The sequence below is a fragment of the Antechinus flavipes genome, chromosome 2 (genome assembly GCF_016432865.1).
Source record: "Antechinus flavipes isolate AdamAnt ecotype Samford, QLD, Australia chromosome 2, AdamAnt_v2, whole genome shotgun sequence".
Lineage (NCBI taxonomy): Eukaryota > Metazoa > Chordata > Mammalia > Dasyuromorphia > Dasyuridae > Antechinus > Antechinus flavipes.
Genome location: NC_067399.1, coordinates 594,407,893 through 594,421,777, shown reverse-complemented (window position 1 = coordinate 594,421,777; position 13,885 = coordinate 594,407,893). Strand labels below are relative to the sequence as shown.

The window sequence follows — 13,885 nt, the reverse complement described above, 5'->3', positions numbered from 1 at the left end:
TACAGTCTATGAAGGATTTAGAACATATTATTTTTCTGCAATACTAAAATACCACAGGTAGTTACAATTTCATTTTAGTTGACCTCTTTCCTAGTTTTTTTGACTCATTTCTGTATCAGCTGTCACTCATCACAATGTGCCTTTTTCTAGCACTTTTCTCCACATATATTCCTTATCTAATTTCTGCTTCAAATCTCCTGTGAGTGAGGTTTCAATATATGTTTTTTTTTTTTTTTTTGGTTATCACATACCTAAAATCTTTTTCCTTCCCATGGCCACTATTCCAGTAAATATCATATTACCAAGAGGTAATCTCATTATAAATATTCCCATATAGTGTCTCTGTTTTTCATTTCATTCTTCAAATTGAAAACAGAAAAATCTTCCTTTATCACTCTTTTGCTAAAGAATAATAACTTACATACCTATAATGTATTAAAATTTAAATGTTTACAAAATACTTTTTCCCCCAACAATCCTGTGAAGTAGCAAAAGAGATTCTATCATTCTCCTCTTACAGATTTAGAAATTGAACCCCAGGGAAATAAAATCATTAGATTAAAAATGCTAAAGTGGCATTAAATATTAAGAAGATATATTCTTTTATAAATATCTATAAACTTGAGGAAAAAATTAGAGTAGAAATATGGGTATTGAAAAAAAATCCGGCCCAGCACATACTATAGATTGCCTAATCAAAAGAAGGAAATGGATAACAAATGCCTAATGGAGATCACAAAGCTGGTACAGAAAATGAACAGATATTACAGGACATTTCTACTATTTGTCTTAAAATGAAGAACTATTTTTTCTCAAAGTAGAGTAGCTGAGAAATTCTAAACTTGTTCTGCAGAAAATTTCATGTTTCAAAAGATTCCAAACAGAAGGCTGGCTCAAGTAGAATGGGAGTTTCTTCTCTCTTATTTTATTTTTTCCAACTATATGTAAAAATAGTTTACAACATTTATTTTTGTTAGCCTTTGTGTTGGAATCCTTACTAACTGCTAAGTAATTAGAGTTGATCTAATCTTACAAGAAGTTGTTTTGGCCAGAACCTGAAACAAGGTACTAAGTAGAACTAATCAAGACAAGGCTTGTGTTCCCACCTTTACTCATTGGACTCCACAAGTATGCTAGCTTCACAAAGTACACTTTCTAACTTCAAGAGAGTTCACACCTCCCTTAAAGTTATTGGGCCAGAGAGCACTATGGGAGAAAACCCATAATCCCATTCTCTCAGAAGAGGCAGATAAAAAGCCAGCGATGAAGGATCTATGGCAGAATACATTTTTTCCTCTTGGCTGGCTGATCGCGCTAGACTCGAGAGAAACGACTCTGCTGCAGAGAACACTTTTGACGGACTTCAGTGGAGCTACGCCAGAAGCCCTCTCTCCGCGGCAAATTGGTGCCTGGGCCCCCCAGAAGGAGATAAGAGAGATCTTCCATCTCTGTTGGAGGCAGAAGAAGGCAGAGGCAGAGGCTGAAGGACAGAACCTTTGGATTTGGAGACATCCGAAGGGCTCTAAGCCTCTAAACCGGCTGTCCTCTGAGAACAAACTCCAACATTTGAACTCTAACATTTGGCGCCCAACGTGGGGCCCAAGGACCCTACTTTCACAAGAAGTCTCCAGTGACCAGGAACTGAGTGAGTACAACCTTTTTTGGCTGAAATGGGACAGATCCTAGGTAAAGATTCTCCATCCCCGCACCCCCTGCCCTCCCTAAAGACGGCTGCAGCTGCCGCTGGAGCCTCCTCCACCTGGTAAGTCAGGGGCTCTCACGGGGCTCCCCTTCGGCGCCCAGCCGGCCAGCTCGAGCCGGGAGCCCGTACTCACAGCTGATTGATGGCGTTAAGCAGCCTCGTGATAGTCACCCAGGTTCTGACTCCAGACCACAAAAACCAGAAATATATTGGACAGCAGCAGTAACGGCTGACCGACCTATGCTCACTATCTATATAAATGGCCTACCATTGGAAGGATTGGTAGACACAGGTGCGGATCGTACAGTTATTAGAGGTGCCAGTTGGCCCAGTCACTGGCCAAAGATTAAAGCAGATACCTATATGTCTGGAGTAGGAGGATCAATAGCAGCTGAAGTTAGTGCTGCCCCTATGAGATGGACTTTTGAAGGCAAAACAGGAGTTTTTACTCCTTTTATAGTTGAAAAAATCCCCATCAATCTGTGGGGAAGAGACGTTTTACAACAATTGGGGTTAAAAATGAGTACTTCGGTTTTTTAAGCAGGGCTGCTGTTGAAGGCCTGCCAACACTTTCACCTATTCCTATCCAATGGAAAACTGATACACCAGTGTGGATAGAACAGTGGCCCTTAAGTAGCGATAAAATTCAGGCCTTATTAGATATAGTACAGGAGCAGCTTGAACAAGGGCATTTACAACCTTCTCTAAGTCCTTGGAATTCACCAGTGTTCGTTGTAAAAAAGAAATCAGGAAAATGGAGGATGCTCACTGATTTAAGAAAAGTGAACGAACAGATGGAAACTATGGGAACTCTTCAGCCTGGACTTCCATCTCCTACTCAGCTTCCTAGAGAATGGCCTCTTTGGGTTATAGACATCAAGGATTGTTTCTATTCCATTCCTCTGGATAAGGAGGATATGAAGAGATTTGCCTTTTCGGTGCCCAGTGTCAATTTAGCTGAGCCTTATAAAAGATATGAATGGACGGTTTTGCCACAGGGTATGAAGAACAGCCCCACTATGTGTCAAATGTATGTTGCTGCTGCTCTTGCTCCAATAAGAAAAGCATTTCCAAAAGTTATGCTATTACATTATATGGATGATATATTGGGTTGTGCACCTGAGGAACAAATTCTAGAAGCATGTCTACAAAAAACCATAGAAACACTAAGATACTACAAACTTCATATCGCTACAGAAAAAATTCAAAGGCATGCTCCTTTTCAATATTTAGGATATGAAATATATCCTAAGGCACTTACACTACAAAAACTGTCTTTAAGAACAGAGAGGTTGAACACCTTAAATGATTTCCAAAAATTAATAGGAGATATCCAATGGATGCGTCCAGTATTAGGTTTAACTACCAATCAATTGCAACCCCTATATGACATTTTAAGGGGAGACACTGCTTTAAATTCACCACGCCGGCTTACAAAAGAAGCTCAAGAGACCTTGAGAGAAGTTGAACTGGCTTTATCCAATGTAGTTGAGAGAGTAACTCAAAAACCCTTGGAAATATCAGTTTTTGCTACGAAAGAAGCACCCACAGCAGTCCTTCATCAAGGAGACAGTGTGATAGAGTGGGTGAACCTCCCAGCACAACCAGAACAAAGCCTTACGCCTTACCCAGTGCTTGTGGCTAGAATTCTATTAAAGGCCATTAAGCGAGCAGTACAATTATCTGGGACAAGACCTGACAAGATATATACCTTCTATACAAATGCACAAATTAATGTATGCTGTGAAACCATCCAGAGTGGCAGATTTTATTGGCCATGGCTCCAAATTTTGCACATGGATCTCCATTAAAGATAACCAGACTACTGCATAATTGGCAATGGATTTTTGAAGAGAAGGTTTCTAAGGTTCCTCTTGAAGGACCAACCATCTTTACAGACGCAGCTAAACAAAATATTTGTGCTGTATACTCTCATGATCTAACCGTAAAAAGAGTAGTCAGAACTCCTTTTCAGTCCACTCAGCAGAACGAATTATATGCGATCATGCTAGCTCTCACTTATTACCCAGGCGACATAAATATAATATCTGATTCAGCCTATTCAGTAGGTGTGGTACAAAGAATTGCCACAGCCCAAATAAAATTTGCAGCTTCTAATATATATCAGCTCTTTAAGGAACTTCAAGAGCAAGTGAGAAAGCATCCAGGAAAGATTTATATCCTGCATGTCCATTCACATAGTGGACTTCCAGGTCCTATTTTTGATGGAAATTCAAAGGCAGATAGCCTTTTAACTATGTTGGCCAGTACGCCTTTATTTCAGGAGGCTCAGGAATCCCATTCTAAATACCATCAGGCTGCTCGAGCTTTGCGTTTACAGTTTGGGATTACAAAAGAAGAAGCTAGGAGCATAGTGAAAAGCTGTACAGCTTGCCTTCCCTTCCACGCTCCTACACTGCCTCCAGGGAAGAACCCTCGTGGTTTGAAACCCAATGAAATCTGGCAAATGGATGTGACTCATTATAAATCTTTTGGTCGTCTGTCTTTTATCCACGTTGTGGTAGACACCTTTTCAGGATTCACTTTTGCCATACCAGCAGCAAAAGAGACAGCCCGAGTGGTCACTGAATTCCTCATTCAAGCATTCGCAATTATGGGTGTGCCACAAGAAATAAAAACAGATAATGGACCGGCATATACCTCCAAACATTTTGAACACTTTTGTGCACAGTATAAGATTCTACACACTACTGGCATACCCTTCAATCCTCAAGGTCAAGCAATAGTAGAAAGAAGAAACAGAGACATTAAGACACTCCTCCAAAAACAAAGGAAAGGAGGAGCCACGGGTAACCCTAGAGAACTTCTAAATTTAGTTCTCTATACCATTAATTTTTTAATCTTTGATAAAGATGCACTGGCTCCAGCAGACAGGTTTTATAACCCACCAGAAGAGCAGTGTCCAGTGCGAGCAGCTCCACTATCTTTAGATAATCGCCAGGTGATGTGGAGAGACCCAGAAAGTGGTGAATGGAAGGGACCAGATAGACTAACTGCTTGGGGGAGAGGATTTGCTTGCATCTCTACAGGTGGAGAAGGAATCAGATGGGTGCCTACGAGCCGCATTCGCCTTGTCCATCGCAGAAAGATGGAGCAGACCCTTGAAACAAAGGAGAAGACCCAAGAAATATCGGGTGGTTCTGTTGCTGATTGTGCTCATAAGAATTATTAGATTCCTGGCACATGAACTAATGGACAATGGAATCCTATTGGACTGTTTCTAGGACTTATGGACATGTGTAAATTTTCAGATTGATTCTTGTTATTTGTTACATTACTACTAGCCTGTGTTATATTGCTATGTGCTCATGTAAATTATGTATAATGCCTCCCATATTGATGGATTTATGTATACCATGTATATCTGTTACAAAGTTCTGGCCCATATTGATGGATTTATGTGTACCCCCTCAGAAACCCCCTATGTTTTAAAACAAAAGAAAGGGGGAGATGTTGGAATCCTTACTAACTGCTAAGTAATTAGAGTTGATCTAATCTTACAAGAAGTTGTTTTGGCCAGAACCTGAAACAAGGTACTAAGTAGAACTAATCAAGACAAGGCTTGTGTTCCCACCTTTACTCATTGGACTCCACAAGTATGCTAGCTTCACAAAGTACACTTTCTAACTTCAAGAGAGTTCACACCTCCCTTAAAGTCATTGGGCCAGAGAGCACTATGGGAGAAAACCCATAATCCCATTCTCTCAGAAGAGGCAGATAAAAAGCCAGCGATGAAGGATCTATGGCAGAATACATTTTTTCCTCTTGGCTGGCTGATCGCGCTAGACTCGAGAGAAACGACTCTGCTGCAGAGAACACTTTTGACGGACTTCAGTGGAGCTACGCCAGAAGCCCTCTCTCCGCGGCAAATTGGTGCCTGGGCCCCCCAGAAGGAGATAAGAGAGATCTTCCATCTCTGTTGGAGGCAGAAGAAGGCAGAGGCAGAGGCTGAAGGACAGAACCTTTGGATTTGGAGACATCCGAAGGGCTCTAAGCCTCTAAACCGGCTGTCCTCTGAGAACAAACTCCAACATTTGAACTCTAACACCTTTGTATTCCAAATATTTTTCTCTCTTCTTTCCCTTCCCAAGACAGCAAACAATCTAATATAGGCTAAACACATACAATTCTTTTAAACATATTTCCATAACTGTCATGTTATAAAAAAAATAGACCAAAAAGGAAAAACAAAAGAGAAACAAAAAAAAAGATGAAAATACTATGCTATGATCGATATTCAGTGTCCATAGTTCTCTCTGTGGATGCAGATGGCATTTTCCATTTGGTCTGTTGGAATTGCCTTGAATCACCTCATTGTTGAGAAGAGACATCTGTTGATCATCACATAATCTTGTTGTTACTGTGTATAATGTTCTCGTGATTCTGCTCACTTCACTCAGCATTGATTCCTGTTAATCTTTCTCAGCTTTTCTAAAATTAGCCTGTTCTTCACAACAATAATATTCCATAACATTCAGATATCATACCTTATTCAGCCATTCCCCAACTGATGGGCATCCACTCAATTTCCAAAAAGTGCTCCTACAAACATTTTTGCACATGCAGGACCTTTCCCCTCCCCCTTTTATGCTCTCTTTGGGATACAGATCCAATAGTGAGACTGCTGAATCAAAGGGTATACACAGTTTAAAGGTATGCCTTTGGGCATAGTTCCAAATTGTTCTCCAGTATTGCTGGATCATTTCACAACTCCACCAACAATGTATTTGGTGTCAGGATGGGAGATTATTAAGAATAAAAGTCTATGGTAAATTTAAATAATAAGAAATAAATGAGGAATTTGTTTTAAAAAAAACTGGGATGAAAAGGAACTTTATAAAAGATAGAAAGGAACACAGATACCTGAAGATCAATGTTAAAAAAAAAAGTAGCACAATCTTACACGATTAAGTTAAGGAAGGTCAAAGTCTAGAAGAAGCTGAGATCTTTTGTCAATATACACAACAAAAAGGAACTTTCTAATTATGATGAGAGTAATGAGGGAGTGGTGATGATTGTAAAGGTTTATTATTAACATAATAATCACCAATGAAAATATTCATTCAAACATATAAAGTAAAGGTTAAAATCTTTCATAAACTTTTAGTGCTTAATGAAATATAGTTTAATGAAATAGCATAAAACTAACAAAAATTGTGCTTTCTCAGTGATATCTCAAGTCCAAATAAAATTCTATTACCAATGATTAATGCCATTTCAATTAAAGTACATTCAGTTCTGGTTTTATGAATCTCACATTTCATTATTTCACATAATTCTCCCATCTCCTTTAGTGTTTCATATTTTCATTTTCAAAGCACCACAACAATTCTTTACACTAAAAGCTCTTCACTCTTTTGTGCTGTGCAAATCTCTTGCCATTCAGCAAATCTTATGGAATGCCTTTCAAGATAAGGTTTTTAAAGGCATAAAATAAAATATACAAGGGTAAAAAAGAAACAAATTATAGTGACATACATTTATAAATAAAATTTTAAATTCATAGTCCCCTTGAAATTTATCTATAGATTAAAATCCCTCCTTTATTCTCATAGGACACAATTTTAAGTCATTTCCAATTATTAGATATATTTGATATTGCAAAAATGGCAGCTATGAATATTTCTGCAAAGCTATGTCCCTTCCCTCCTTTTAATGATGCTTTTAAAATAAAATCTTAGCAGTACCATAATTAAGTCACACAGGTGACACCCCAACATTTTTGTAGCAGTCTACAATTCCATTGAGTACCTATTTTTCTACAATATGATCAATGGTGAATTGCATCTTTTTGTTTGTTTGAAACTTTCTTTAGTATAATATGATATCAATAGGGTTAAATTTAATAGAAAAAATTATAAATTTTCCTGCTATTAACAAAATTCATCTTTACAATAATAGCTAAAAATAGTTCAAAATAAATAATCTTAGAGAAAATGTAAGGAATTGTACATTGGAATGAGTCAGCAGTACATATATCAGTCAAAAAAGCTAAATAACTCTTAATTTGAATTAACAAGTATAATAAAGGGAGATATGAACATAGCCTAAATTTGTTAGGAGTTGTCATATGGAAGAAGAGTTAGATTTTTCTACTTGTACCAATCAATAAGGCTAAAATTAAAGGAACGAACTTAAGTAGTTAGATTGTAGGCCAATGTCAAAAAACCTCATATAAGAAATGACCAGTAATGACCAGCAATAGAATAGGTAGCTTCAATACTTTGTAAATTATTGAGTTCTTCAAAAAAAAAGAAAAAAAAACACTAGATTGCCACTTTGAGTAGTTGGTTATAAAGGGGATTCCTATTTAAGGTACACATTTGACTAGATGACCTATGAGATCTTTTCTAACTTAATGATTACATGAATAATAAAAATATCAGTACAGTTTCATACCTAACATTCAAATACCACTCACATGCACATATAATTCTAAACCATCTTTATATAACAAGGTATTATAACATTTATAAAGTCCTTGATAATAACAGAAGTGAATCCAACAAGGATATCTTAAATTTTTTAAAGTGTCTCATATTACAGTGGTTTTGCCTATAATCTCTGTACTATCTGAAACAAAAAAGTTACTTTAGAAGAAATGATCTATCATGCTTAGAATTTTCAAGCAAGAAAAAGAGAAGAAAAAAATCACACAAACTCAAAGGGAGTTTGTATAGTTTCTTTCAATACATTCAGAGTACACTTTTACCAAATAAACTGAATTGGACACAAAATTAGAAATGAAAGAAAAATACTTTTAAAAAAGGAAACTAACTCAGCACAGCCTAAATTGCTGCAACACTTGATTAAAAGCTACATACTGATAAATAAATGAGCATTTTATCCAAGCTATCCCAAGAAAGTAATGAATTCATCTACTTTTACTGTTATATATCTTAAATGTATAGAACTACATTGACTCAGGATGTAATACCTTTAGATAGATTCCTGGGGAGATGTCAGCTTGCAAAAGTTTCTAAATGTGAAATTTTGCTAAAGCTTGCCTTTCCAAAGAAATCAAATGGCCATTTTTCATTTGTAGGACATACTAGTCAGCAAACTGTCAAATCTATACTTTGTCATATATTTACTAGTGTTATTTACCTCTTTGTGCTACTTTAATAACAAGCCAGAGGGAAAAGTCAGTAAATAATGCCACAAATCAATGCCAATATGTTGGTCTTGGCACAGAAAGTTTGATTTCAGACTTTAACAATATCTTTATTCAAAATAATACATTTCAAGGTTAAGGGTAAAAACAAAGCTGGTAGGATTAAACAAGGTAGCAAGCAATCAGAAAAAAAAAAAATACCACAGTCATCAGTACTTGAGAAAAGCTAGTGATGTTGCTCTTAGTGATAATAAAAAGGTCTTTTGAAAGCCAACATTACATTAAACATGGCTGATTTTAAGTGGGATACTCTATAATTTGTTCCCCATCTGACAATAAAGGAAATTAAGCAGATGTTGCAACAAAGAAAATAAATCAACTTTGATAGCTCTATGCTTTCCATTAGCATAAAATGGAAAAACTTTACAAATTTACCTTGTTAACTGTTTTTTAAATTCAAAAGTGCTTTCTATGTTTAAGGTAGATTTACAACAAAAAATTTTAAAACAACAATTGCAAAAGGCAAAATGATACTACCATCTCTTTTAGAGAAAGTTCTCTACAGTTATAATATAATAGCTTTGCAAATCAACTGTTATGTTTATATAAATGTTAATTACTATTCATAATTGCCTTTTTAGTCTGTCTATAAATTCATAAGCCAGTGTAAAACAAATTCTATTGTACATCCAAGGGTGCACAGCATGATGTAGTATGCAATTTTAAATATTTTATCAATTTATACAAGCAAATGGATAGCATTAGCTTAAATCAAGTATATCCAAGTTTTAAAACATTAGTACATTTAAAGGAAAAACATTATTAGAACAATTTCTGATTCTTTCCCTTTGAAATTTTAAAATTACCAAACTCCAAGTATTAGCAGCTCTATGTTAAAGTAAGGGAAGTAAGAATTTCTGCAAAATGAATAATTTGCAACTTTCGTATATGTTCTGCAGTCATTTTGTAGTTTTAATAAATTATTGTTCCAACTGAAAAAGAAGAAAAAAATAACTCTGACTACTAAAATGTATATTTCTAGATAGAAATGTATAAGATATGGATAAGTCATACTCTGATTTGATGAACACTTCTCAGTTTTTGCTTTGGAAGTGTTTGAAATCCAAAAATGTCATAATTCTCTGATGTTGGTATGGGTGGAAAGGGAAAAATACAACTTTAAAGTTAATCTGATTGAATTCAGCTCTAAGTATTTACAAATTATATGATTTATAAATAAGTATTAATAAGAATTTGCCCAATATCACTAGTATCTTTCCTACTACATCTTTTAATTATCTGTACAGAAATTTTCCACTTCATGATGTATTATCTTTTTAAAATCCAGAACTAGTTTTTACAGGCCAAAGTGTCCTTCACTTAGCATTCTGATATGCTCACATGAAATACCAATTATATTACATGAAGGAGAAATGTTAGTAAAAGAAATCTGCCATTCATTTATGTGTTGAATAAACTTTTATGAAATGTTTACTTTTTGTAAAGCTCTATGTTATGTGAGAAATAATACACACATACAATATGCATAGTATCTATACACATACTTATATGTGAGTTTTCTAAAGCTATATTATATCATAAATGAAATGAGTTTTAGATTGTGATCATAAAATCATAAATCAGGAATTGAAAAAGATATCAGAGCCCCTCTCATTTACAGAATTACTTGCTATTTACTCTCACTGCTCACTTGAAATATATGAAATATACTATTAATCCAATAGAACTTGTTTGATTTTTTCCCCCTAAAAACAAATCTCTTCTACATAGGAAGTCTATAACTGACTTCTCTATACAACTATATTCTTTGGTACCAAATGTTTCAATAACCTTCAACATAATTTTATAATTTCAACTTTTTCTCCAATGGTTTTCTGAAAACAACCATTTTTATTCCAATATAACGTATTGAAAGGATAGGCAATGTGAAGTTTAACTTCAAAAAGACAATAGTAATTTGTAGAAATTTATCACAACCACAAAAACAGAATCTTTTCCTTCTAATGTTGTAATCAATATCAAATGTATTTACAAAAATTTGTGAGGAAAAAAGTAATTTAAAAACCTGAGTATTTTAGGGTAATAGTTGAAAAACTCTGAGTTTATAAGCAAAAAATATAATCACAGATACTTAAAATACCTGTTGTGTATACTTTTGTATTTCATCCAAAACAAATTCTACTTCTTTTGAGCTTGTTAGTGAAGCAAGATTTCCACTCAGGCTGTAGCAATAAAGTTTAGCATTGTCATAGTTTTCTTTGCTGGAATTTATCCGAAGGCATGCATCTCCAATATGATTCCATCCCTCTCCACAAAGATGAGCTAAGGAGGAAAATCCATGCTTAATTTGAATATTTAAAATAGAAGTTTTATTTTTTCAATTATTTTTCATTCCCAATAAAATTCTTGAAAATATTCTAATCTCCAATATAATTTCTTTATTGAAAGAGAATATTAAAAGTAGAATGACATGGTGATCAAAATCTGTTTCACCATTACAAAATGGATATGATATATACTGCCTCTAAAAATTTTATTAATATGACTTCAGCACTAGCTTCGGTATCTATGTATTCTTTATGGAAGTCCAAGCAAATCACAGAATTTATCTGTATAATCAGTTACATGCCAAAAAAGTCACTATTGGATTCCTATTTATGTTCATACTTCTAAGCCAGAAAAGTTGAAATCATTCTAAAGGAATTCTACTCTAACAGATTTATAACAATAGTTTCATTACTATGTTTACATTCAGCCCATTATTCTTTTTTTCTAATGTTCTGTTGATATACTCACTCTTGGTATTAAAAATCATAACTATTAACTGTCTTTTTTCTATTTTCATTTGGTAAAGAAGCTAAAATTATGATCTTGATTTTTACTTCAACAGGGCTTTTAATTTAGTAACTCATGGTCTATCAACAAAAGTGGTTCAATCTAATCCAACAGTAGCAGTCTGATTTTTAGAGAATGTACTAGATGAGGGGAAAACTTGAGGCAGAAAGATAAATCAAAAGAATATTTGTAAGAATTCAAACCTGAAAACATGAAAATCTGTAATAGGTAGGGGCTAAGTGGAGAGCAGAGGAAATAAAGGAGGGATATCAAGATAAAAATTAGTAAGACTTTGGCTACAGATTGGAGATTTTGTATGTATGCCTCTATGAATGCATATAATACGTATGGAGAGACAGAAAGAAAGAAAGAGAAAAACGATATTCTATTTTCAAAAACAGAGAAGAATTTAAGAGAGAGGAAATTAAAAGTAGCTTAATTTCCAAAGAAAGTAGGGCAGTCCCATTTCATATTTGCAATAATATATATGACTTCTTTAATCTTTTGACATTTCACATGTATTATATTTATTTATATATGTCATATCCCCAATATCTCCCTTTGATGTGCAACACTATGAAAGACAGAAATACATTCAGTTCATCTATGAAGATTTGTTCCTACAATGCTAGCAGAATATAGAAGTAGGATCTTTAAAATGTTTAACTTAAATGAACTTGAATATGTGTTATTAAGGGTCTCATAAAAACTTTATGTAGCATTTACTATACATTCTGTGATGTGTAAGAGTAGTCTAAGATGGCGGGAGTAATGCAATGTTTTAAAGTTTTTTTGCTATATCAATCTATGGAATTCCAGTTATTTGCATATATATGTATGTGTATTAAAAAGATAAATTTTCTTTTGCCAATTATTATAACAAAATTCGTAAGGGTCATTACTATGATATCTTAATATTGAGAAACAAGAAAACCACTTTTATTTTTAGAAAAAAATTATATTTTTATTTTAATAGATATTAGTTTAATGGTTCTAACAAGCAGACTTATCATCAAGACCAGTGACAAAATTCTAACATTGTTACCTGGTAAAGCCTGGCATTCTTGCTGTCGTTGATCCCACTGGCAGTTCAAATTTAATGAACAACTCTTACAGCTGGTCAGTTTATTACAGATCTGTTCATTTTTGACATGACATTTGGTGAAGTTTTTGACTGACTAGAAAATAAAAAGATATACCAAATTATTTTTTCTAAAAATTGATATTTCTTTAAAATTATTCAATACCCATAATTCCAAAAATCACAATTGTTTAGACACTAAATATCATTTAACATTGTCTAAATAGATAATTTAACAAAAATAAATCTAAAGTAACTAATTCAAGGAAGCATATCAAAATATAAACATATTGAGCTGTTGCACATCATAAAGCATTTTTACCATATTAATTTCTATACTAAAAGTATTCTCTCTTTCCTCTTTTCATTGTCCAACTTCTAGAAAAAAATCTATTCTTCTTGTCTTTGTCTTCACCAATCACTAGCTCCTCAACCTTTATCTTCTAACTTCCATCTTTCTTACTCCCTTTCAACCCACTGGACTGAAACAATTCTCTTCAATGTCACTGATAAAAATCTCAGCTCTTACTCTCCTTACCTTCTTCTTTGTATTTGGTACTGATTGACCATTCTGTTCATCCAGAGAGTCAATCCTTCTTTTGTTTCTGTGAGATGATGTGTTCATAGTTCTTTCATTTATCATATCCTTCTCTTTCAATGATTCAAAGTCATTGGTCTTTTCCATAACTGCAAATGTTATATGCTATTTCCTTTACTCTTTTCTTTTTATCTATGTTTTTCACCCAAATACACTAATTCAGTTTTAACATTCAATGGCTCATTTCAAAAATTCATCTGAATTATCTGGTAACTTTAAAGTACATATTAAAAAGTATTTTAAAATGCCAAAACAACATGTTAGATTATAAAACAGAGTAACAGCATGTTATTATTCTAGATACACTAGAATGTGTTACTCTAACACATTCATTGTCTAAATTCACTTACTACTCTTAATTAATGAAAACATAGTTAATAGTTTTTAATTGTTAGATCCTAAATCAGTATAATTGTTGTGACTATATTTTTCATTGACAGGACCAATATAATTAATGATGAAGAAAACTGAATGTTCTTTTGAAACATACTTGATGTTTTTATTGAACCAATG

General features: G+C 34.0%; 1 protein-coding gene across 1 annotated transcript in view; it reads right to left on the bottom strand.

The window, feature by feature from the left end:
• ATRNL1 (attractin like 1) overlaps nucleotides 1–13,885 on the bottom strand; it is a 1,270,304-nt gene that overhangs the window by 1,037,811 nt on the left and 218,608 nt on the right. The window contains exons 14-15 of the mRNA XM_051981495.1: nucleotides 12,739–12,871; nucleotides 10,999–11,180 (exon numbers count right to left, since the gene is read on the bottom strand). Coding sequence (XP_051837455.1) covers nucleotides 10,999–11,180; nucleotides 12,739–12,871 — 315 coding nt within the window. The remainder of the gene's footprint in view (nucleotides 1–10,998; nucleotides 11,181–12,738; nucleotides 12,872–13,885) is intronic.